The 24370-nt window shown below is 36.0% G+C and overlaps 1 protein-coding gene across 2 annotated transcripts in view; it reads right to left on the reverse strand.

Moving 5' to 3' along the window:
- Window positions 1-24370, reverse strand: part of Gfpt1 (glutamine--fructose-6-phosphate transaminase 1) — a 66597-nt gene that overhangs the window by 41867 nt on the left and 360 nt on the right. For both annotated transcript variants that reach the window (XM_010609691.2, XM_033764493.1), the window contains exons 2-6: window positions 14888-14995; window positions 12162-12269; window positions 11038-11163; window positions 7387-7445; window positions 6181-6315 (exon numbers count right to left, since the gene is read on the reverse strand). In XM_010609691.2, coding sequence (XP_010607993.1) covers window positions 6181-6315; window positions 7387-7445; window positions 11038-11163; window positions 12162-12269; window positions 14888-14995 — 536 coding nt within the window. The remainder of the gene's footprint in view (window positions 1-6180; window positions 6316-7386; window positions 7446-11037; window positions 11164-12161; window positions 12270-14887; window positions 14996-24370) is intronic.

Genomic DNA, 24370 nt, shown 5'->3' on the forward strand with positions numbered 1-24370 from the left:
AAAAAAAAAAAAAAAAAAAAAAAAAAAAAAAAAAAAAAAAAAAACAAGACAGATGAAAAGCATAAATAGCTGAAAATTTTTGGCAAGGTCAGAGAAGATTTAAGTATTAAGTTATTGGGCAAAATACACAAAATGATCAGCAAGTCTACAGAAGACACTAATAAAAAGCTAAAAGAACTAAACAAAATGATGCAAAATACACATGACCAGCACAGAAAAAGGTTAGAGTCCAGGAAAAAGACATGTGCAGAAATTCAAGAGATTTAAAATTCTATCAAAAACATGGGCAGCAAAAATGACCAATGTGAGAACTAGAGTATCAGAACTGTTCTCCATGATTATTAATAAGAAATACCTCAGGCGCCCTCCCCTGCCGGAGGAGTTGCCGCCATCTTCAGCACCAGAGGGCCTACTCAGCCATGCCCTCCCCTGCCAGCGCTGCTGCCTCCATCTTCAGCACCAGAAATGTAGCCGTGCGGGCACTCCTGAACCCCCCCGAACCCCTCCCTCGTGCTTTCAGACCTCCTGATTGTTCCAGTCTTTAGACCTACTCTGTACAGGCAGAGGTGGTCATAAAGGGTTATTTTCTGGCACTCCCAATTTTGAACATCTTTAAAGAAGGGGTGGGGGAAACCTGTAGTAGAAATGAGTGCAGTTCAACCCTTCAGGAGGTCGGGGAACTCAGTCTGGGCCTTGCAGCCCAAGGTCAGTCTGCGTCGTGGGATTCTGCCACCAGCTAGCTGCAATCAGGGGACTTGTCTTTGCACATAGTTGCACATGTTGTATATTATGACAGCAGTGATACAGTCTGAAAGAGGCCCTTCAAACTCATTTTTTTCATTGCAGTCTGCAAATTCTTTTTTTTTTTTCTTTTTTCTTTTTTTGGTTATCTGAGACAGGGTCTCACTATATAGTTAAGACTGACCTAGAACTCACTATGTAGCTCAAACTGGTCTCAAACTCACAGCGATCCTCCCGCCTCAGCCTCCCGAGTGCTGGGATTACAGGCGTGCACCACCACACCTGGCTGCAAATTCTTTTTTTTTCCTGTCCTCTTTCTCCAACTCAGTCTCTTGCTAAACTATATTATCCCTCATCTCCCTTTTTGTTTCTGCTCCTGTCCTAATTCAGATTTCTTCTTTTTTTTTTTTCTCTCTTTTATGTTCTTTTCTTATGTCACTCTACCTCACTCAAGGGCTATTATACTTCTATTCTGTTTATCCCTTTTGAATTTAACAGTTTCCTCACAATCGTCTGGTCATTCTACGTCTTCTGGCTTCATGTGAAATCTTCTCTAATTGTTTTACTTATCTACTCCTCTTGTCCTAACTCTGCCTTGAGCCCCCATCCTAAATGTTAAATATCCTTATTGAAAAGTTTATTCACTGCAAACATATTCTGGATTGCTTCTTGATTTTAATTTAATTCACATGGTTTTAAGGTGATAGACTGATAACTATTACAAGGGGTAAATTTGCAAGTTGTGCTTGATCATACTGTGGTGCTGAATTAGAATAAAGGATTGTGATTGATTCAATGAGCTGTTTTCTTTGTTACTATGAAAATGAGAATGGCTATGACTCATTAGAGATCCATGGGCTGAAGCCCAACTATATCAGGAAGATTTAAGTAATAACCTAAAGGTTAAACTAAGTACAACCCAACAATAGTAAAAACGAGAAAAAGCTTAAGCAAGATAGAGGGACAGACTTTCAGTTCACCAATGGCAAACAGTGAGGCAAATGAGGATGAAAAGTCTGACAGTGAATCATCAGGACACACCCTGAACTCAAAGCACAGGAAATAACAAAACTGATCAATCAGGCTCTAGAGAAATTTAAAACAGAAGTAATTTCCCAGATAATCAAAGATGATGAGCAAAATGAAAGTTATAATTTGAGACTCTAGAACACAAACTGACAAAAAAATAGATGAGCTCAGGACCACAATAGAAGCCATGAATGCCCAGCATAAGAAAAAAGTGGAAACAATAAATGCCCAACATAAGAAAGAAATGGAATCCACAGGGCAGATTCGAGCAGACATCCAGGAGATAAAAAACTCCATTGAGAGTGTTCGCAACAGAATAAAAGAGTCCAAAGATAGAATCTCAGATATAGAAGATAGGATTGCAGTCAGTGACTGTGAAAAGAGAGGTCTCTTAAAAACAGTAGAGGATCATGAGAAATTGATCCAACAACTCTTAGACAATGCAAAGAAGAATAACATAAGACTGACAGGAATCCAAGAAGTAGCAGGAGAAAATGCAAATGACCTAAAAAAGCTGTTCACAGAATTAATTACAGAAAACTTCCCAAACAGAGGGGAAGAATTTGACATACAGATAAGTGAGGCATATAGAACTCCAACTAGCCATGACCAAAAAAAATCTACACCTAGACATGTAATAATCAAGATCCCAGAAACCCAACAGAAGAACAAAATAATACAAGCAGTAAAAGTTAAGAAACAAACCACATGCAAAGGAAAGCCCATCAGAATCACAGCAGACTTTTCAACACAAACCCTTAGGTTAAGGAGAGCCTGGAATGAGATATTTCAAGTACTAAAAGAAAACAACCTCCAACCTAGAATGATGTATCCTGCAAAACTTTCTTTCAAAATGGATGGGGAAATAAGATACTTCCATGACAAAGAACACCTGAGAAACTTCATGAATACCAAACCAGCACTGCAAGGAACTTTAAACAAGATCCTAGAAAAAGACAACGAAGGCAACAACACAATGAGGCCCAACAGAGCTAATCAAATAGGCAAAGTAAGAAACTAAAAGAAGAGGGCAAAAAAACACATGACAATAATAAATTAATACACATCAGTTATAACCATCAATATCAATGGCCTCAATTCACCAATCAAGAGAAACAGACTGGCAGAATGGATTAAGAAGCAAAATCCAATAGTAAGTTGTATACAAGACACACCTAGTGCAAAAAGAAGCCCATAGACTGAAAGTGAAAGGACAGAAAACTTTTTCATGCAACAGGAGCCCAGAAAAAAGCAAGGGTAGCAATCTTATTCAGACAAACTAAATTTCAAACCTAAACTGATTGAAAGAGACAAAGAAGGTCACTACATCCTTGTGAAGGGAACAATTCAAGAGGAAGAGATAACAATTTATTTTTAATCTATTGAATCTTTTCTCTTTTCTTTTTTTCTTTTTCTTTCCCTGGTACTGGGGATTAAACTCAGCACATTATTCTGACTAGACAGGTGCAGCACTACTGAGCTAAATCTCAGGCTTTACATTTCATATTTTTAAAATTTATCAACACATTAATTTTTGTCTTTATATGTTGGTCTACCAAATTGATGAGTTACTTTGGTTCTCATTTTCTTTGCTTTTTTATTTGAGAATTTATGAAATCCGTATATATGAGTAGTATGAAAAGTATTAAGGTCCATCTGTTATTCTCCTCTTTCATCTCTGCCTTGCGCAAACTTCCTTTTCTGTCACTACAGCTTGTTTGGTTGGAAATTTGTTAAGACAAATTTTGTTATGTTATCAATATATCTTTCTACCTATTTTCTACTGATAACAAATATTAATTTTTAAGTAAATTTTATCATAACTATACTTAAATAAATGGATAATAAATCATTAATATCATTTAATATCTGGTACATATTACAAATTCTCCAACTGCCTCAAAGATGATATTTGTTTTTCTCAAATCACACAAATTATAAACATTCCACACATCACTTCACTGTTTCATTATACCAATGTATATATTGTACTGGAGAAAATATGCATCGTGTATATGTGGGGGGGTATGTTTTTACACATATGTGTGCACTATTAAATGAAAAACACGGTCATGAATGTAGTAGGATTTTGCATATTTGGCATATCAATAGTTTCTCTGCCAACCTTATGATTTCTCTAAATTACATGCTTGATTTAATTCATAGGCATTAGTTTGGGAAGAATATTGCATATGTATTGGTGTTAAATTCTATCATTATGCTTATAAAAATATAATAAAAATATGTATGGGGGGGCCAAAGATTTAGCTCAGTGATTCGGTGGCCTGCCTTGCAAGCTCAAGGACCCGAGTTCAATCCCCGGTACCAAAAAAAAGAAAAGAAATCAAAATCAAAATCAAAAATATGTATGGGATATAATAAAATAGAAACAGAAAAATCATCGCAAAAATGTGAACTCTTTTAGTTGCTTTTGGATTTCAAATATAAGTATATTTCTTTTCTGTGGGAAGTTTTGTTAGAAAATGTAAGTGATACAATCAACAAGCATATGATATTAACTAAGGAGTTTATAAATCATAAAATTTTGAGTACAGTTTCTCAACTATAATATGTAACTTTGTTTTATTTGTAAATAAATTATTTCAAAAATATTATACGAAAAGAAAATGAGAAAGAACATATATTTGAAGATCATATCAAACTAATAATGTATTTGGATTATCAGTTTGTGTTGCATAAATTTTTATTTCATAAAAAAAAAAGAAATACCTTAAAAATAGGAGAACATGAAAAATGGATCCAACAGATCTTAGATGATGCAAAGAGGACAAACCTCAGATTAAGTAGAATTAATCAAAAGAGCACAAATGGCATTTAAAAGTTCTTCAGTTAAATAATAGCTTAAAACTCTCCAAATAAGGGAAAAGAATTTTACATACAAACAAGTGCTACATGAAGAATCCCAAACAGCTACATTCAGACAAGAACCTCTCCAGGATGCATCATAGTCAAGATCCCAGAATCATTTAAAAAAGAAAGCCCATTACAATTATAGATTTCTCAACACAAACTTTAAATGCCAGAAGAACTTAGAATGAAAAGTTTCAAGCTGTAAATGAAAACAATCTTCAACCCAGGCTCACATAGCCTGCAAAACTATCTTTCAAAATTGATGAAGAAATGATGCTCCCATGATAAAGAACAGTTGAAGTTCATGACCACCAAACCAACGCTCCAAAACAATCTCAAGGTAAAATGTCATAGGCATAGGCAAGGACTTTCTGAAAAGAACCTCAGTTGCAGAAGAAACAGTATGAAGATACAACAAATGGTATCATATCAAATTAAAAATCTGTGAGGCCAGGAATTTAGCTCAACGGTTCGGTGGCCTACCTTGCAAGCGCAAGGACCCGAGTTCAATCCCCGGTACCAAAAAAAAAAAAAAAAAAAAAATCTGTGTGCAGAGAAAAACAAACAACTGAGTGAAGAGACAACTTACAGAATGGGAAAATATTTTTGCCAGCTATACTTCAGGGGACTAATATCTACAAAATATAAAGAACTTAGGGCCATGGATTTAGCTCAGTGGTGCCACTGCCTGCCTCACAAGCACAATGACCTGAGTTTGATCCCTAGTACAAAAAAAAAAAATGTGTGTGTGTAAAGAACTCAAAAAAATTAGACACCCCCCTCAAAATAAAAGACTCAATTTAAAAATGGCCAACTGGGCTGGGGATTTAGCTCAATGGTTCCACTGCCTGCAAGTGCAAGGTCCCAAGTTTGATCCCTGGTTCCAAAAAATGAATAAAAATAAAAAATAAAAATGGACAACTGAAATAAAAAGACATATCACAAAAGTACAAATGGCCAATAAATACATGAAGAAATGCTCCATGTCCAGGCCATTAGAAATATGTAAATTAAAACAACACTGAGATGGTTTGGGGATTTACTTCAGTGGTTCCACTGCCTGCCTCACAAGCACAAGGTCCCAAGTTCGATCCCTGTTACCAAAAAATAAAACTAAAACAACACTGAGATTCCATCTTATCCCAGAAAGAATGGCCATCATCAAGAAATCAAATAACAAATACTAGCAAGGGTATTTGATAAAAAAGAACCCTTCTACATTGTTGGTAGGAACACAAACTAGTATAAGGACTTAGGAAATAAATCAGTATGGCAATTCCTCCAAAACTGAAATTTAGAAATTCCATTTGACCCAGCTATTTCCTTCTAGCTATCTTCCCAAAACAGTTAAAGACAACATATTACAGTGATACATGCATATCAATGTTATTGGTAGCACAACTCCTAATAGCTAAACCTTGGACGTCTAAATGTTCATCAATAGAAGAACAAAGAAAATGTGGTATTCATATACAATGGAATATAATGCTGACATAAAGAAAGTTAAACTTGAGTCACAATTAAAGTATAGACTCATACCAGTTGTTGAATAACTCTCTCCACCAATGTAGTAAAACTGATATCTTCACTTTCCCAATTGTCATACATGTATTTAACAAGCTTGGCAATTGCCTCTGTATCTGTTTCAGATTCAAAGTCATAACCTTTGCTTTCCTGTAAATAGAGAAGAAAAAACTTCAGAAATATCATGATATCAATCTTTTCTATAGAACTTTTCTCTCAGATTTCTAATATTTTTTATTGCCATACCCCATTTACTGGTTCAAAAATAAGGCCACCATCTGATTATAGTGAACTCCAAGGTATTCTATAAACTGAACACATACTTCACCTAAATTATATGACACATATGTATAGTATTAATTTTAAATAATTAAAATATAATGACACTCAAAACACTAACTTCACAATAAATATAACACATTTTTCTTTATGATACTGTACTGTTGAATAAAATAGCCATAAGCTATATGTAGCTATTTAAATTTAACTAAAATTTAAAATCCCATTTCTCAGTCACAGCAGCTCAATCATCACATGTGGACAGTGGCTACTGCAGTAGATGGCACTAACAGAACACTGCCATCAGCACAGAAAACTCAGTTGGACAGCTCTGGGAAGGCACACATGAAAGTCACCGCTGCAGCTAGCCCAGCATATCACATAGCTATTTAGGACATACATACTTTATTTAATCTGTCCTGATTCTTCTTTTATATCCCAGAAATTTTAAAAAATACCAAGCAATGTATCTCACAGCACAACAGATGTCCTGCAAGACTTTATTTATATATGTATGTATATGATGCTGGGGATCTAGGCAACCACACTGTCACTAAGCTACACCTCTATCCCAATTTCATTAAGTTTCAGTCATTTACAATAAAGTCAAATAATTATTCCCTTTTCATATACAGAAATAGAATTGCTTCACTGTTAAAGAAAAGTCCAATAAACCACCATACACTTGTAATTGTCTCAGGAATCATTTGATGACACCAAGATGGTACTGCAAATTCCAAAAAGCAACCTCACCATTCTTGTTAAAAGCATTCTCAAACGCTGGGGTCTCCTTTTTTTTTTCCTGAGCCTAGAACTATGTAACCCACACTGGCCTCAAACTTGCAGCAATCCTCCTGCCTCAGCCTCCTGAGTGCTATGATTATAGGCACACACCACCACACCTGGCTTAAGAGTAGGGTCTTCTGAGGTCACTTTACTTACCAAAAATTTTTTCAAGTCTTTATAGTTTGTGATGATTCCATTATGAATAACAATAAATTCTAGAAGGGATAAAAGCATTGATGACAAAAATTAGAAATCTGATAAGTACTACAAACAGCTATTATTAGAAAAAGATTTTATCATCTCAAAACTTACGCTATATTTTCCAGGTGTAATCAAGTATCATCTATACCTCATCATTAGATTATCATCAGGTAAATCAGAAAAACTGTTTATATAGCTCAGTGGAAACATACCATGCTGGGACGTACATACAGTGAAGAAATACAATAAACTAGACATGCAGAGAAATCAATTTCAAGTGTGGCGAAACTACTGTACCAGCGTTACCATGTGAAAAGAGCAAATTTACTGGGCCTGCTCCCTCATTTGCAAACTGAGAGGGCTGAACTAAGTAACTACTAGTCTCATTTCCCTCCCCTCTCATTCCTGGATATATCTACAGAGAAGTGCAATCACACTTAAAGAATCACCTGACTTATTAATGAGTTTAAGAACTAAAGTTAAAAATTATAGCAAAAATAATACAGTTACTCAGTTAGTTGTTTTGTTTTTTGGCACCGTGTATCAAACTCAGGACCTTGCTCTTGCAAAGCAGGAGGCAGAACCACTGAGCTAAATCCCCAGCCCACTTACTCAGTTTTATAATTAAATTTATTTGTCTGAGGTCCAGGTAATTCCTGGAATGTCACATGAAAGTGCTAAAATATCGTTCCAGGAGCAAATAAATATGATCTTGGAATTATTTTCATCTATTTTATTACATAAGTTTGAAATATGTAAAATGGATAATCAAGAGTTGACATTATTATTACCTATAGCTGCTGACAGTGTACATGAAAAATTATCAATGTGGCCAGGTGTAATAGTGCACACATATAATCTGAGCTACTCAAGAGGCTGAGGCAGGAGGTGTCCAAGTTTGAAGCCAGTATGGACAACTTAGAAATGCTAATGCTGGGCCAGGGATTTAGCTCAGTGGTTCCACCTGCCTCATAAACACAAGGACCTGAGTTTGATCCCCAGTACCAAAAAAATAAAGAAAGAAAGAAATGCCAATGCCTTGTCTCAGAAAAAAAAATTTTAAAAGGGCTGGGGACATAGCTCAGAGATTCCTGGGTTTAATTCCTAGTACTAGAAAAACAAAACAAAAACTATCCATGAGGATTTATTATTTGAAGTTTCTGTGTCAAAGAAAAATTACTATTAAATCAAAAAAAATTTCTAAGATAGAGTCTCACTGTTTCCCAGTCTGGCCTTGCACTCCTGAACTCAAGTGACCCACATGCCTCAAACTCTTGCATAACTCCAAGAACAGGTACACTACCTCCCCGAGCCTGAGTTTAATATACTACATTATTAAAATGTTCTGAATATACCTTAAAATCTATCATTGTGATTTAATAGTAAATAAGTATGAACTTAAATGAACTATAAACTAAATATTACAATAAATATTTTCATTACACTTTTAAGAGAAGATGGTATCAACTATAAAAATAAATTTAAAGGAAAAAATTTAATGCCAGAACACAGAGAATCATAAAGAGCTAAAAAAGGCTAATTCTCTAAACAATCTAGATACTAAGTTTGCAGTTATCTTTTATAAAGGCCTAAGTGGCCGGGAATTTAGCTCAGTGGTTCCACCGCTGGTCTTGCAAGTACAAGGATCTGAATTCAATCCCCAGTACAAATAAAATAAAATTTAATTTAATTTAATTTAATTTAATTTAATTTAATTTAATTTAATTTAAAAAAAGAAATATAAAGGCCTAAGTGAAATATGTAAGTACCAAATAGTTTCTCTGGCGTGAAAAACTAAAATTGTAAATAAGGTTCAAATGGTATAATTGATAGTGTGAAATAGGAAAAAAATCACTAATGGGAAATGGGAAGGGGAGAAGAAAGGATATAAGGGAAAAGAAAAAATGTGAAAAAAGGAAAAAAGTCTTTATAACTATGGAAAGGTGAGGGGGTAAAGGAAGAGAAGGGGTATGGGGAAAAAATAAGAACCAAGATATATCATGTAAAGGTACAAGATCCCAATGATAAATGTAACTGTATTATTTGCTTTAAATGTACCAATAAACTTAACTGAAAAAAAAAAAGCCTAAATGGTTGCCAGCATTCAAATTCAAATTCAGTTCAATAATAGTACTAAAGCACAAAAAACCTAAATAGCAGCTTCTGAATTACATTACAAAACCAAGAAATACACACTCTTATACACATATTCAGTGTTTTAAAACAAATCAAATGCATACCCTGAGTTTAAAAAAAAAATCAGGGCTGGGGATTTAGCTCAGTGGTTCAGTGGCCTGCGTTGCAAGAGCAAGGACCCAAGTTCAATCCCTAGTACCAAAAAAAAAAAAAAAGAAAGAAAAATCACTGCTCCTCTCACTCAGGATAACATCAGAACCACTAAATTTTTGAAGAATGATAGATAAAGGAAAAGAATCAAACATTTACTCTGCCCTTCCTATACAATCTATACCTCAGGATAACAAAGTAATTGATATGCAGACATTTCCTTTTGTGGAAGTATTTGAGATTATAAATGAAGAAGGAATGAAATGGGCTATTTGACAACCCTTAAAGAAATAATCTTGGCAATGATTATCAATAACTACTAACACAAAAAGAAAATTATCAGGCTGGGAATGTAGCTCAGTGGTAGATGGCATGCTTGAGGCTCTGGGTTCAACCTCCAGTATTGTAAAAATAGGAGAGGGGAGCAGAGAGGAGAAATATCCAGATATTATATACCTTTAGAGCCAAACATCCTATCAATTTTTTTTTTTTTTTTTTGTACTGGGGATTGAATCCAGGAACTTCTCACTGAGCTATATTCCCAGACCTTTTTATATGCATTAGAAACAGAGTCTTGCTAAATTGACCAAGCTAGGTTAAAGGCAATCCTTCTGCCTCAGCTTCCCAGAGTGCTAGTATTATAGGCATGCACTACTATGCCTAGCTAACAGCATGCTAATTTTTAAGAAATATAAGGGACTGGGTCAGGCATTTAGCTCAGTGGTGCTGCATCTGCCTCTCAAGCACAAGGTCCTGAGTTTGATTCCCAGTATCGGGGCGGGGGGGATATAAGGGCCAGCCAGGCATGGCAGTACATGCCTATAATCCCAGCACTTGGGAGGCTGAGGCAGGATGGTCACAGCAAGTTTAAGACCAGCCTAGGCTACATAGTGAGTTCAAGGCCAGTATGAATTACAGAGCAAGATCCTATCTCAAATAACCAAAAGGGAAAGAAGAAAAAAAGAAATATGAGACAAAGAAGCATGTTAAATGACTTATCAGGGACACATGCATTAGCATCATCTAAACTACAGAAAACTCTACAGGACAAGACAGTAAATTCCATGGAAAAGGAAAAGAAAGGAGGAATTTACAGATTGCGACAAGTCATAAATCTATGATACATCTATTGGCCTCCAAAATAATACAGATAAACAATTGGTCATGCATTGCATAAATCCTAAAGCTAGGTAATAAATATATCAAGTTCATCTCTTTTTGGAAATGGCTTAAAAGTGAAATAACAAAAACATAAGCACCTTTGTTCTTCGACTATCAGCTTTCTACAATAACTCCAAAACACACAGAATCTGTTCATACCATTATTTTTATCAGAGCGCTGTGGGTGGCTATTGACAGGATTGGGTTCTCCATGTGTTGCCCAACGGGTATGAGCTATTCCAAGGTGCACATCAAATTCTACATCCAAATCCATATCCTGTTGTTCTGAAGAAGACAAAATGAAAATTTTCTATATTAATGCTGTGGAGATGTTAGAAGCTACATTAAATTTTAGTGACAGTAGTTCTCTTATCCACAAGGGATACATTTTAAAACTCTCTGGGATATCTGAAACTGTACACTGTACAAAAACCCTATTAATACATGTTGTCCTATATATGCATATAACATAAATATGATGCCTTTTCTATGATAACAAAGCAGTGATCATGCACTATCCCCATAACTTTTGCATGAGCTGCAACATTAGAACTAGCCATGAATTTTTCTTCTTCATAATTTCACAGAAAGAAGATTCATCCTTACCACAGACTTTAGCAACCTCAGTGTATGAATCTTTTTTTTTTAATTAGAGAAAACTCATCAGCCAGGCATGGTGGCGCATGCCTATAATCCGAGCACTCAGGAGGCTGAGGCAGGGGAGGATTGCTGTGAGTTGGAGACCAGCCTGGGCTACATAGTGAGTTCCAGGTCAGTCTCAACTAGGTAGTGAGGCCCTGTTTCAAAAAACCAAAAAAAAAAAAAAATGAAAAGAAAATTCATCTTCTTACTCAGAGAAAGCAATTTATGGCTTCTCCTTTGGCTCACACAAATTGCCAAGATTTTGCATCTGGGACATTATTAAGCTAAGTAAACACAAAGTGAAAACTACCACCAAGTGAAGTAACATGAATAAGGGCACTACTGAAGGAAGATACCTTTGTCCTATGAAAGGCCATTCTTTGGAACAGTGTTTCTGATGCAACTCCATTTTAATATACTGAGTTTGCTCTGAACCCAACGTACCTCACCAATTTCCCTCCCAAGTTACTATGGTCATTTTAAAGTTCAACCACAATTTAAATCTAGTCTAAATGACAACAAAACTATTTTCTTCAGTCCTTTCAACTTCAGAGTCATTATTCTCAAAATGGCTCCCAAAATATGGAGCATTTAGTGGGGACAGGAGGAGGAAAGAAGACAAAAATTAAACAGTTCATTACTGTGAACTTCTTCATCCAGTGCCTTAACTTTTCCTTTCTTCTTAATGAGCTGGATTTTGCAGGCATTGGCTTCCCAATCTTTGTCATTGCCTCCGTCAATCCCCACACCTAAATCATCACAAGGCAGAAAAGCAAAATTTTAGATAATGGCTACTGTTAACATTACGAATATAAAATTTTCAATTAAATTATATTTTCATCTAATTCATTTATTTATCAATATAACATTCACTAAAAAATCTATTATGTTCTCAATGACACCGCTCCTACCTCATAAGCACAAGGTTGAGTCCTAGCTCCGGTACCAAAAAAAAAAATCTATTATGTGTCAAGAACTATGACACATGCTTAAGACAAAAAAGAAAGGAAGGCTGGTGTGCAGCTCAGTGGTACAGTGCTTGCATAACACACATGAGGCCCTGGGTTCAAACCCATTATCACAAAAGACAAAGATAACTCAGTTCTTGTCTGAAAATTTCTAACAGTGTTGAGAAGACAGAAAAGGAAAAAATAATTACCATATATAGTGTAAGCTATGATAAAGTACTACAGGTTGCAAATGGACTACAATGAGCAACTGAGAAGAACAAGACATACCTCAGAAGGAGAATAAGCAGGGATGGTCAGAAAAGCATTTCTTAAGATTCTACTTAAATTTCTAAGGAATTTGAAAAAGTTACACTGTATTAGGAAAGCAGTGAGTCATTTCAAGCAAAGAAATACTGTAGCAGTAATGTTAACAACTGCTCTCTAGAAACAGATGGGAGAATGGGTTGGAGAGGGAAAAAGAGAAAGAAGAAAGTGGCTGTCAAGTTACCTTTACAGCAAAACAAAAATGAAAAGCAGCTGAATTAAACAAATTGTGGCAATAAAGATGGAGATGAGTGATACTAAGAAGCCAAACAGACTGAACATTAAGTAAGAAAGCCTTTGAAAGGCTAGGATTTCTCCTAGGCACAAAGGACCTGTTAAATGATTGTTGCTAAGAGATAAAAAATGAAAAGAAATGAGAAGTGAAGTGAGGACTGCAGTGTACGAGTTCATTTTTGAACATGCACAATCTGTAATACTGTATTCTACCCAGAAAAAAATTTATAGAAAGCAGCTAGAAACACAGGTCTGCCACATGGGAATATATATATATATATATATAGAGAGAGAGAGAGAGAGAGAGAGAGAGATTAGATAGATAGATAGATAGATAGATAATATAGATAATACATATGTGGACCGTAAAGTCATCAACATACAGGAGGTTGATAAAGTCAGAAGTTAAAAGAAAACTGGGCAAAGACTAAAGAACATTCATATTTAAGCAGTAAATGAAATGAGCCTCTAAAGCTGATAAAAAATAATCAGTCTCTGTATGAGATGATACACTGTGAGAAAAGCTAAAAAAAAAAAAAGAATTTTAAGAATGAAGGAGGTGAGAAACAGACTTTAATACTGAGGAAAGTCAAGAAAGATAAATGCCCATTCCATATGACAAAGTTAAGTATAGAAAAAAGATGTCTGACACTACTAGCCTAAGAAAGGCCTGCTTTCAAGGTTGACCCTTGATTAGCATCTAGCAATTTGCTCTTCAGGAAGATTCCCTCCACTCTAATGGAGTTAAGAGTGGTTCACTGCCTATTTGATCAAGGGTAGCAAAAACAAAACAAAACAATGAGTGGTTCACTGCCTAAACTGTTCAGGCAAACAATATGGCTTATGCTGAACACCTGCTTTTCTTGATCAGGGTTAAGCAGATGATGTTTATGGGAACAGCTCCCAGTAAAAACTACACTTGGACACTAATGAGCTATCCTGGTATACAACATTTCTTTATTATTATAACTCATTCCCGTGGAAATTAAGTGTATTCTGTTATTCTTTTAGAAGAGAACTCTTAGAAGCTTGTGCCTGGTTTCCTCCAGACTTTATTTCATGCACCTTTTCCCTCTGCTGACATTGCTTTGTATTCTTTTGCTATAATAAATCCTACCTTTGAGTACAAATTACATGCTGAATCTCATGAGTTATCCTAAGGAATCACGGAATCTGAAGATAGTTTTATGGATCCCCCCCAACACAGCAGGAGCTAAAGTCAAACATAAAGTTGCCAGAAAATTATTTTTATTTGGTTTTTCATTTATACAAAATAGAAGAATTTCAGGTAAGTTTATATAACAAAAGCATGAATTCATGGAAAAAAGGAAATTAAAGTTACCATGAAGAAAACAGACTTTATACAGTAAGACCTTCAAAAACTTTGTTTCCAAGAAAATGGCCCATATGACTTTTGTTTTCATGGTAACACTTTTAATAAAAGTAGACTACCAATGCTGGGAATTTAGCTCAGTGGTGCTGGCGCCTACCTGGCAAGCGCAAGGTCCTGAGTTCAATCCCTGGTACCAGAAAAAAAAAAAAAATAAGACTGCCCAAAAAAAACAATCCGATGGTAAATAGTGTTGAAATTATGTACATTAACTTTTTTAAATAAATTAATGCTTTAAACATGATAAAAAATTAAAATTCCAGGGCCGGGGTTTAACTCAGTGGTTCCACAGCCTGCCTTGCAAGCTCAAGGTCCCAAGTTCAATCCCCAGTACAAAAAAGAAAGAAAAAAAAAATTCTTGAGATTTGGCTTAACAAAACAAACATTAGTAAAGTCTAGCCTCCTAAAAAGAGTAACATTTCATATTTAATAATCATGCAAAACCCATAATTCTTTTTAAAGAATATACCAGCAGAATCATATCCTCTGTACTCCAGTCTCTGAAGGCCTTTAATTAGGGTCTCCAAGATTTCTCGTCTTGTGCGAGGAACATGGTAGTTTAAGTAAGCAAATATACCTGCAAATAAACAAATATTTAATGGAAAATTCTGATGAATCAATATTGACATGGTTTAGATCTTAAATGTACCCTCCTCAAAGTCTCCTGTGTTTGAGAGGTGACTGGATCATGGGGGTGCTATGCTCATCAGTGGATGAATGAGCTAGCTCAGTAGCTGAATGTGCTGTAAGGAGGGGGGCTCATTTGGAGGTGGGTCACTCTGGATGTGACCTACAAAAGCATATTCGTGTCCCTGGCCCATCTCTTCTCTCAGTTCTTGGCTACCTTAAACTGAAGTTTTCTTCTACCATCCCCTTCCACCAATGCCTATAATGCTGCACATTCAGAAAATTCCCTCCTAAACCACCTCTCTCTTTTCAAAGAAATGTTAAATCTGATTATTACAGTAATATACTTAGAGACTTAAAGACTAAATACAATAATCTAATAGCAATATTTTTAAAACAGCTTGAATGTAATCACACAAAACTGAGTTTTTTTTAAGCGATGGGGTCTCACTATGTCGCCCTGGCTCAAGTAATCCTCCTGCCTCAATCTCCCCAGTAGCTGGAACTATAGGCACATGCTAACATGCACAGCTAAGAACAGTTTTTAAGATAAGTTACAACATTCAACCCACTGTTTCTAGTACATCTAATTCAACAACAGCATTTCACTTTGACATTGCTTTTAACTTCAATCTCCTTGGCTTACGGTGGCTCTATTGTGTCAACCTTGAGATCCTAAATACAATTTTAAAGACAAGAAAGATCTTATAACCAATAAACTAGTAAACTAATAAAATTCACACTAAACATTTGTTAGCTCATTAAAAAAAGTACTCGTCTATTAAAGAAATCCTATGCATTCATTTGTGTCCCCAAAGCTTTCCACTCTACCATCTGGCCTCAACTTCACCTTCCATAAAAAGAGCAACTGTGAGATGGCAAAATATATTTTACAGATAGAACTAACAAGTTATTAACTGGCTGTGGCTACAGAACACAGGTTGAAAAGGATCTGGTGCTACTTCCTAAATAAGAAGCAAACCAAGACTAACAACACCTATTATGTAGGGTGTAACAACATAAAGGTCAAATACTTCTACTTCTAACATAAGGACATCTCAGTCCCCTTCTGCTCGACATTGTGCAATTTCTGAAGCTTTTTCTCTGATTGCTTTAGAGTCATTTTCTGATGGATTTGACACTTCTACAGACCACTTCCTTTGTGGGCCTCATTTCACTGTCACAACATTTACATGATTCTGTCTGTGTACACTGTAACTACTATAACTGCTTTCAGAGTATATTGTTAAAGATTAGTAAAACAAGGTAACACAAAAATTTTAGAACATTTTTCTATAAAACTATATTACACCTAAGAATCAATAATGATCTACCACCATTTAATGTTCATATTCAAGTTTTCTCTATTATTTAAAGAATGTCTTTTATAGCTGGTCTGTTTATTCCAGCATCTAACAAAAGATCACACCTCACAGTAGACTGTTAAGACTCTTAAGTCCCTTTGAATTTACAATGGCTTCCCCTTACTCTCCCATTTTCCCTCAAGACAAGCCTGGGCCAACTTTATAAATGTCTCACCTTCATGTCATGTTTAGATACTTCCACATACTATATCTAACCAGTTTCTCTATCTCTAGTATTTCCTGGAAAGAGGAAAATGAGTCCCTAAGGCTTTATTGAGTTAGGTTAAGAACTTGGGTAAAACTGGTTCACAGGAGTGTTATTATTTTGTCAGGTGTTCCACTATTAATGATGCTAACATTCATCACTGGTTTTAGGCAAAGACAATCAGATTACTGACCCTATGCCACCCTGAAAGCATCTTCAGAATATTTTCTAGAGACTTAAAAGATTGACAGGATTGATTTTAACACGCATATTTTCCTTTATTTGTGGTCCATATAATAATGGTGCATTTCTAATCAGCATCTTAAAGAGTCAATAAAATATCATCCATATATCGAGCTCCAGTTGAAAACTCTTTTTCCTTGGTAAAGGAAGCACTGCAATTGCCAATAATCATTACTGTCATGTTTTGGTTTGCCATTGGAACAAAAAAAAAAAAATAGGAGGACTAGAGGAAGCAGAAGTAGGAGCAACATTTCTCTTTACATAATTAGACAGGAACTAAAAGGAAGAAAAGGATTGAGGACAACAACACATAGAGGAACTTGCTAAGATCAAAGTAGTAAAACTGGGCAAAAAAAGAGGATTACCCTATGTCACCTCCACAAAGGAAAAACAGAGTAAATAAGATGAATCTGTCAGTTTTACAAAACTTGCCTCAACAGTTCTACTGGCCCAAAGCAGTGCACCTACTGGGATTAATGACTTACCTACAATTTGGGACCCCCACAAAGATGTAATAGTGGCAAACAACCACCTAATCAGGCATGCAAGACATGTTCACAGGGATCTATTCATATACAATATGTTGCCTGTTAAGGCAGAAATCACTAGTTCAATCTGTATTTTCAGGTCTTCAGCCTGTCACTTTTCAATACACAGTTCTGCTTTAATGTAACTAGAAAAGACTAAAAATTTGCTCTGATAATTGCTCCAATACTGCACAAAGCAGTTGTGTATGTATTTTCTATTCCCAAACCTGCATGTATTTCCAAAGTATAACTTTTCTTATTAATGATAAATACTTGGAATAAAATATCTCCTTAAATAGATGCTTATATCTAGAAAGATCATGCTCAGAAAATAGCAATTTAAAGTCAGTGACTAAAAAGTACTTATAAGCACCCTGCTTTAAAAAATGTTCAGAGGGCCAGGGATTTCGCTCATTGGTTCCACCACCTGCCTCACAAGCACAAGGACCTGAGTTCAATCCCCAGTGCCAATAAATAAATAAATAAATGAAAGAAAGAAAGAATGAGAAAGTAGATTAATTCATAGTTAAATGGGTACATTTTGAGGATATACTTCTAAGTGAAATAAATAAGGCACACATATGCAAATACCAAATAGTTTCTCTGGTGTGAAAAACTAAAATAGTACTCAAGATCCTAACGGGACAATTAGCAACATGAAGTAGGAAGAAAAGGATCAAAGGTGTAGAGACAGTGAGAAGGGATAGGGAAAGGGGAATAAGGGAAAAGGAAAAAAATATGAGAAAATGTAAAAATGGAATTAAAGTGTTTGAAGGGGGTAGGGGAGGGTGAAGGGAGGGTGGGGACAAGGAAAAAATGAGAACCAAGACCTGGCATGTAAAGGTACAAGATCCCAGTAATGAATGTAGCTGTACTAGCTACCTAGAATGTACCAATAAATTAAATTTTTTTTAAAAAGGTGGTAATAAATAAATAAATAAATAAATAACGTTCAGATACAACCTAGATCACAGACTTAACATACCTTACTGAAAGCAATCTAGTCACATGACTACTAACCCTTACTAGGGGCCAAGGATTTAGCTCAGTGGCATTCTGCCTGCCTCCAAGAGCAAATTCCTGAGTTCAATCCCCGGTACCAAAAAAATAAAAAAATTAAAAAAAATTAAAAAAAATTACTAAAAATTTTTTTTAATAAATACAAGCTAACTGACTAGTCAAAGTTACCTATGCCTGGCTGTATTAACTAAGTATTAACTATTCCTTATGAATAAGAAATCTTAGGTGGACCTATACCTGGCTGTATTAACTATTAACTATTCCTTATGAATAAGAAATCTTACTTGGACCTATGTTTTCATTAGGCAACTTCAATATTTTGAGACCCAAACATTTTAATCTCTTAGTGATTAGTGTTTAAATCCATGTAAAATGACACTTAACTTCAAATGTTTTATTTTTATTATAATGCATTACATATTAATTTAACATCATCACTAAAGATTCAAATTGCACAGATGCTGCAGAATACATTGTGAAAATCTCTCTTCTACCTCCACACAGGTTCCAATAACATAATAATCTTGTCCTCAGCAAAACCATTATTCTCATACACATAATCTCACTTCCCTCATTTATTAACTGTGTGTGTGCAGATGCATGTGTGCATGCTCATACTGGAGATTGAACCCAGGGCCTTCTGCATGCTAGATAAGCACTCCACCACTGAACTACATCCTTGTATATTTTTATTTTATTTTGAGACAGGTTCTCGCTAAACTGCCCAAACTGGCCTCAAATTTGCAATCTTCCTGCCTCAGCCAGGATTACAGGCATGTATGTTTACATTTATAAACCTTGATGTAGTTTTAGAGGGCTTTTTTCAGTGCTGGAATTTAACTGAGGGCCACATACATACCAAATACACACTCTACTACTACTAAGCTACATCCCCAGCCTAGAAGGCTTCTTTCTTTTTAACACATGAACATGATGACTGTGTATATTGTTCTGTCCATTTTCTTACTTGAGATGCTACAAAGTCAGTATACATACATTCATCTCATACTACTTAATTACTGCACACTGATATGTAATAGATTTGGCATATTTTACATAACTACTTTCCTATTAAGATTTCTCTTCAGTTCTGCAACTAAACTTATACACATCAACCTGCTGCTTATCACAAAATCTATTCAATAGTATAATTATATAGTCACATTCTACCTGTAAGATTCCTTTTAAAATGATGTATTATTGGGCCAGGGATTTAGCTCAGCAGTTTGGTGGCCTGCCTTGCAAGCACAAAGACCAGAGTTCAATCCCTGGTACCAAAAAAAAAAAAAGATGTATTATTTGAGGTCACATTTTCTACAATTGGAAGAACACAAAGAAAAAATTGAAAAAGTGACACACTGAAGAACTTCAGTTGTTTGTGTGTTCTCTAACTGCTTTACATCTTTTTTCCTATTTATAAATGCTCATTCAGCTTGGAGTACATCTCAGTGATAGAATACATACTTTATATGAAGCCCTAGATTCAATTCCCACTACCAATAAAGTGAAATAAAATGCTAGCTCAAGTCTCTGTGCCTTTGTTCTAACTACCTGTTACCATAGGGCTCTGTGAAGGGCTTTGTGATACCTCTCTTGCACATTTAACATTCTAGAACTCAAAGCACCAGATTAAGTCATGATGTCTCCAATCATCACTCCACACAGTCTACCTATGTCATCATTGAAGCATGAACTTCTTCTCAGAAGCCTTCAGAGAGTCTATCTCTCTCTCATTTCTCTCTGATCATTCCCATCAGACCACAATTTTTTATCATTCTGTCAACGCTGCCCTACTGGGCCCACCTGAGTCCCACTTCTGGGCCGAATTAAGAGACATGTGCAGAACTTATTCCATCCATTTTAGTCCTGTTTTATATAGGCCCTCCCAGTTACTGACTGATCCTGTCAATTTATCACTTATATAAGTTTCAAACTTCCCTCACATATTATTTTAGAGTCTCCAATACACACTACTCACAAATTCCTATTTATGTCTTCCCAGCTTCTTTTTCAATTTCAGTAGCTATTCATACAATAGAATTAAAGCCTCCATCTTCATTTCAACAGTTTACAGCAGTATCCTATGTGCCTCTCATCCTTCCTTAGAAGCTGAAAAGAAAGAGTCCATATACTACTCCATGAAGCTATCCTCTCCTACCTGTAACTTCTGATTATTTTCCACTTTGTAAATACAAAATCTTTTAAAATAGGTAATCTAAAACAATTTTTATTCAACTTAAAAACAACACCTAGCACATGAATCAAACAATAGACACCCTATAATCATTTCTGGTTTTAGGTCAGAAAACACACCTTGAGAATTCAACTTCTCTCCCTCCCCTCCCCCTTCTCTTTCTGTTTTATTAACCCATGGTTTGGTTTGGTTTGGTTTGGTTTTTTGCAGTGCTGAAGACCAAACCCAGAACTCCACATTCTGGGCAACTGCTACCTTCCATTATTGTTACCATACCCTAGGTATTCTGACATCATATATGTAACTTGTCAATGATTTCTTCATAACCAAATCCATTTAACTGGAGCAGGGGATTTAGCCCAGTGGTTCCACTGCCCGCCTCGCAAGCACAAGGTCCCAAATTCAATCCCTGGTAGAAAAAAAAAAAAAAGCAATGACCAAATACATTTAACTTCTCTCTGCAGATTTAAACATGAAGGACCTAGAACTGAGAGCATAGTATAGTTCAGTCACAGAGCAATAGCCTAACATGCACTATCTTGGGTTCAATCTACAACACCAAAAGAATAAAAATAAAAAAGAATGACCTTTCCCTACTTTTGTAGACTATCGAAGGCAATATCGTGAAGTATTATCCTAAAATCCCTTTTTTTTTTTTTTGGCCTCTAGCCACTGCACTTTGGTCTTCCTTCCTGGAACTTCTATATCTTCCTTTCTATCTCTTCCTTCAAGCTTCCTGGCAATAATTCTGTTTCTGCCTCTATTCACTGACAGGTAACAATCACCATCTATGAACTTCTCAGGTCAGGCTAACTCTCTTACCAGCCAAAACTATTTCTCAAGATAGAGTCCTACCCCATTGTCAGGAACATTCTTGATAACCAAAGCCCAGAGATCTTTAGTCTCCGAATTTCTATTCATTCCACCCCTAATCTATAACATGGCAATATGTTGCCTGCCTCGCAAGCACAAGGACCTGAGTTCAATCGCGGGTACCAAAATAAACAAAACAACCAACCATAAGGTTGGGGATTTAGCCCAGTGGCACCATACCAGCCTTGCAAGGTCCTGAGTTTTATCCCTGGAACTAAAAAAAAAAAAAAGAAGAAAAAAAAAAACACCATAAGGGAATGAAAAGCCAGGGGGTAGCTTAAGTGACCTGACACCATCTCAGCAAAACCAAAAATAATACAAAATTTTTAAGTATAATAACCTGGATAGCTGGGTGTGCCATACATCTATAATCCTAGCTACAGTACTTGGGACACTAAGACAGCAGAATTGAAAATTCAAGGCTACCCTGGTCAACTTGGTGTGACCCTGTCTCAAAAAGGGCTGCAAATGTAGTAGCTCCATCCTAGAGTGCTTGCCTAGCAAGTAAACAGCTCTGGGTTCAATACCCATAGTGAAAATAATAATAATTTGTAAAACAAATTCTTCTCTAGGAGGCTCACAATACTTCTGAACCATTAAAAGGTCTCTCTTCAAATTAAAGGCGTACAAAAAATTCCACATTTAAATTGGTAAACACTGTAACAGTTCTATTACTATTAGTATGTCTACTTAAAAGCCACTCACAGAAGCTCCATCACTACACTTCTGCTTCAACGTGTTGCTACAATACTGAAACAAAATAATCTTTTACAAAAACTCTAGGGCCAGGGATTTAGCTCAGTGGTTCCACAGTCTGCCTCACAAGCACAAGGTCCAGAATTCCATACCCAGTACCCCCACGCCCAGAAAAAAAAAAAAAAAAAAAAAAAAAAACTCTACTAAGCAGCAAGTAATCAGAAAGTAAACTTCTAAATGCTCCCTGCTACTGTCATTTATGTCATTTCCACTGGATTCTCTGCCTAGAAAGTTTGTGCTTCAATGATTAAAATGTGAGTGGAATAGAAAGACAAACTCTAAAGAGGCACAGTGGTGAACACCTGTAATACCAGCACTTGGGGATGGGGGGCGTTGAAGGCCAGACTGGGCTAGGTAGCCAGACCCTGTTTCAAGGAAGAAAAAAGAAAAGAAGAAGAAAATCTCATCTTCTGAACAGTCAGCTTTCAAAATTTACATGGCAGGAGAAATAAATTATGAATGCTGTTCCTGGATTCACAGAAGAAATCTTAGAAATCACAGAAGGGGTCTTAGAAATGCTTCAGATACTGTACTAACTTATTTATTTTTTTATAAGACATTTTCTCAGCAGTAAAACTATCTAATGGGTATACTATATTGGCTATGTGAAAAGTCCCAACATCTAGTCTCCACCCTAAAAGCCTCACCCTCTGAGTCTTTCATAAATTAGACCTGATTTTATATGTGTGTGTACACACAACTTTGACTCTCTTGTTTCCTGGAACAAGATGAGGAAATGACCTGCAACAAATGTTAAGTACCTGACCAAGCACGCACTTCATCATCTGATAACAGTACTTAGCAAATGAAGCACTCTAGGGACTAACCAGTGGAGATTCACTGCTTCATAGTTCTAAATTATGTGAAGTATGTGTTTTGCAAAACCATTCTACTAACTAGACAAAGCAAAAGTACAAATGATTCTGGAGCCAGCTCTAATAATTTCAGTAAGCTATTTATAGGTCTTTCTGTTTTTATGTGGTTTTTTTTTTAACTACTCTAAATTTAAACCTGCTTATTTTCAGAAGCTAAAATGAACATAAAGTTAAATATAGGAAAAATACACACTAATGAGTACAATCTATCTCCTCAGTTCCTTCTGGCAACAGGCTACAAAGAATGTTCCACAGTACCTTCAATTCTACTGCAATCCTCTTTCTGTTTTTAAAGTGCTCTTTCTGCTGGGCATGGTGGTGCACGCCTGTGATCCCAGCACTTGGGAGGCTGAGGCAGGAGGATCCCTTTGAGTTTGAGGCCAGCATGGGCTACATAGTGAGATCAAGGCCAGCCTGAATTATGTTGGGAGACTGTCTCAAAACAAACAAACAAAAGAACAAAAAAAGAAAAGAAAAGAAGAGTGCTCTTTCTTCCAGGGATCAGGTTAGCTGTAAATTTTAAAATTAAACATAAAAATAAATTCTTCTTATCGCCAAAGGATGTTAATTACAATTTTAGAGAATATCAGTCACGTCAGATAAAATTCTCACAATCTCAAAAGCTCACACTTTTAGGTAGTAGTAACTCTCAAAATAGGCAATAAAAGGGTCAACTTTTAACTGTTTTATAAAAGACTTCCGTTGAATTTTTCATAGCTAATATTTTAAATTAATGAATAAGCTAGTGGTAAATGATAACTATTTTCCACAGTATTTTAAATGGGTGCACATGTATGCGATTCATGTGATCTTTCGATAGTCAAGGACATTTCCTGGCTTATTCAACCACGGAATCAGGTCTAAACCCAATTCCCCGTTAGGGGTTTCTGTTGAGACAGGGAGTGGCAGGAAGTAAAATCATATGTAATGGCATTGTTATAGGTATACCTAGTCCTGTTTTCTGTTGGGCCTGCTCAAAAGAAAGCAATAAAAATTTAATTTTTATACTGCAACATAAGTTCAAGAGACGACACCCGATGTTCCACAGGTTGCCTCCCTCACCTGGCGGGCCCTTCTGAAAGCACAGCACAAGCGCAAGCGCGCGCGTATTCACACGTACGTGTACACACACACACACACACACACACACACTCGCGTCAGTTCTTCCAGCCCTCCCTCGTCCTCCTTTTTCAGCACAGGCATCTCCGGCCCTGGTTCCTCGTGTGCGCAAAGGCGCCCTCTGCGGCCCCCGGCCCCAGTCAGGGACC

This window comes from Fukomys damarensis, unplaced genomic scaffold, assembly GCF_012274545.1.
Source record: "Fukomys damarensis isolate Sample0158 unplaced genomic scaffold, DMR_v1.0_HiC HiC_scaffold_2, whole genome shotgun sequence".
In the NCBI taxonomy this organism is placed as follows: Eukaryota; Metazoa; Chordata; class Mammalia; order Rodentia; family Bathyergidae; genus Fukomys; species Fukomys damarensis.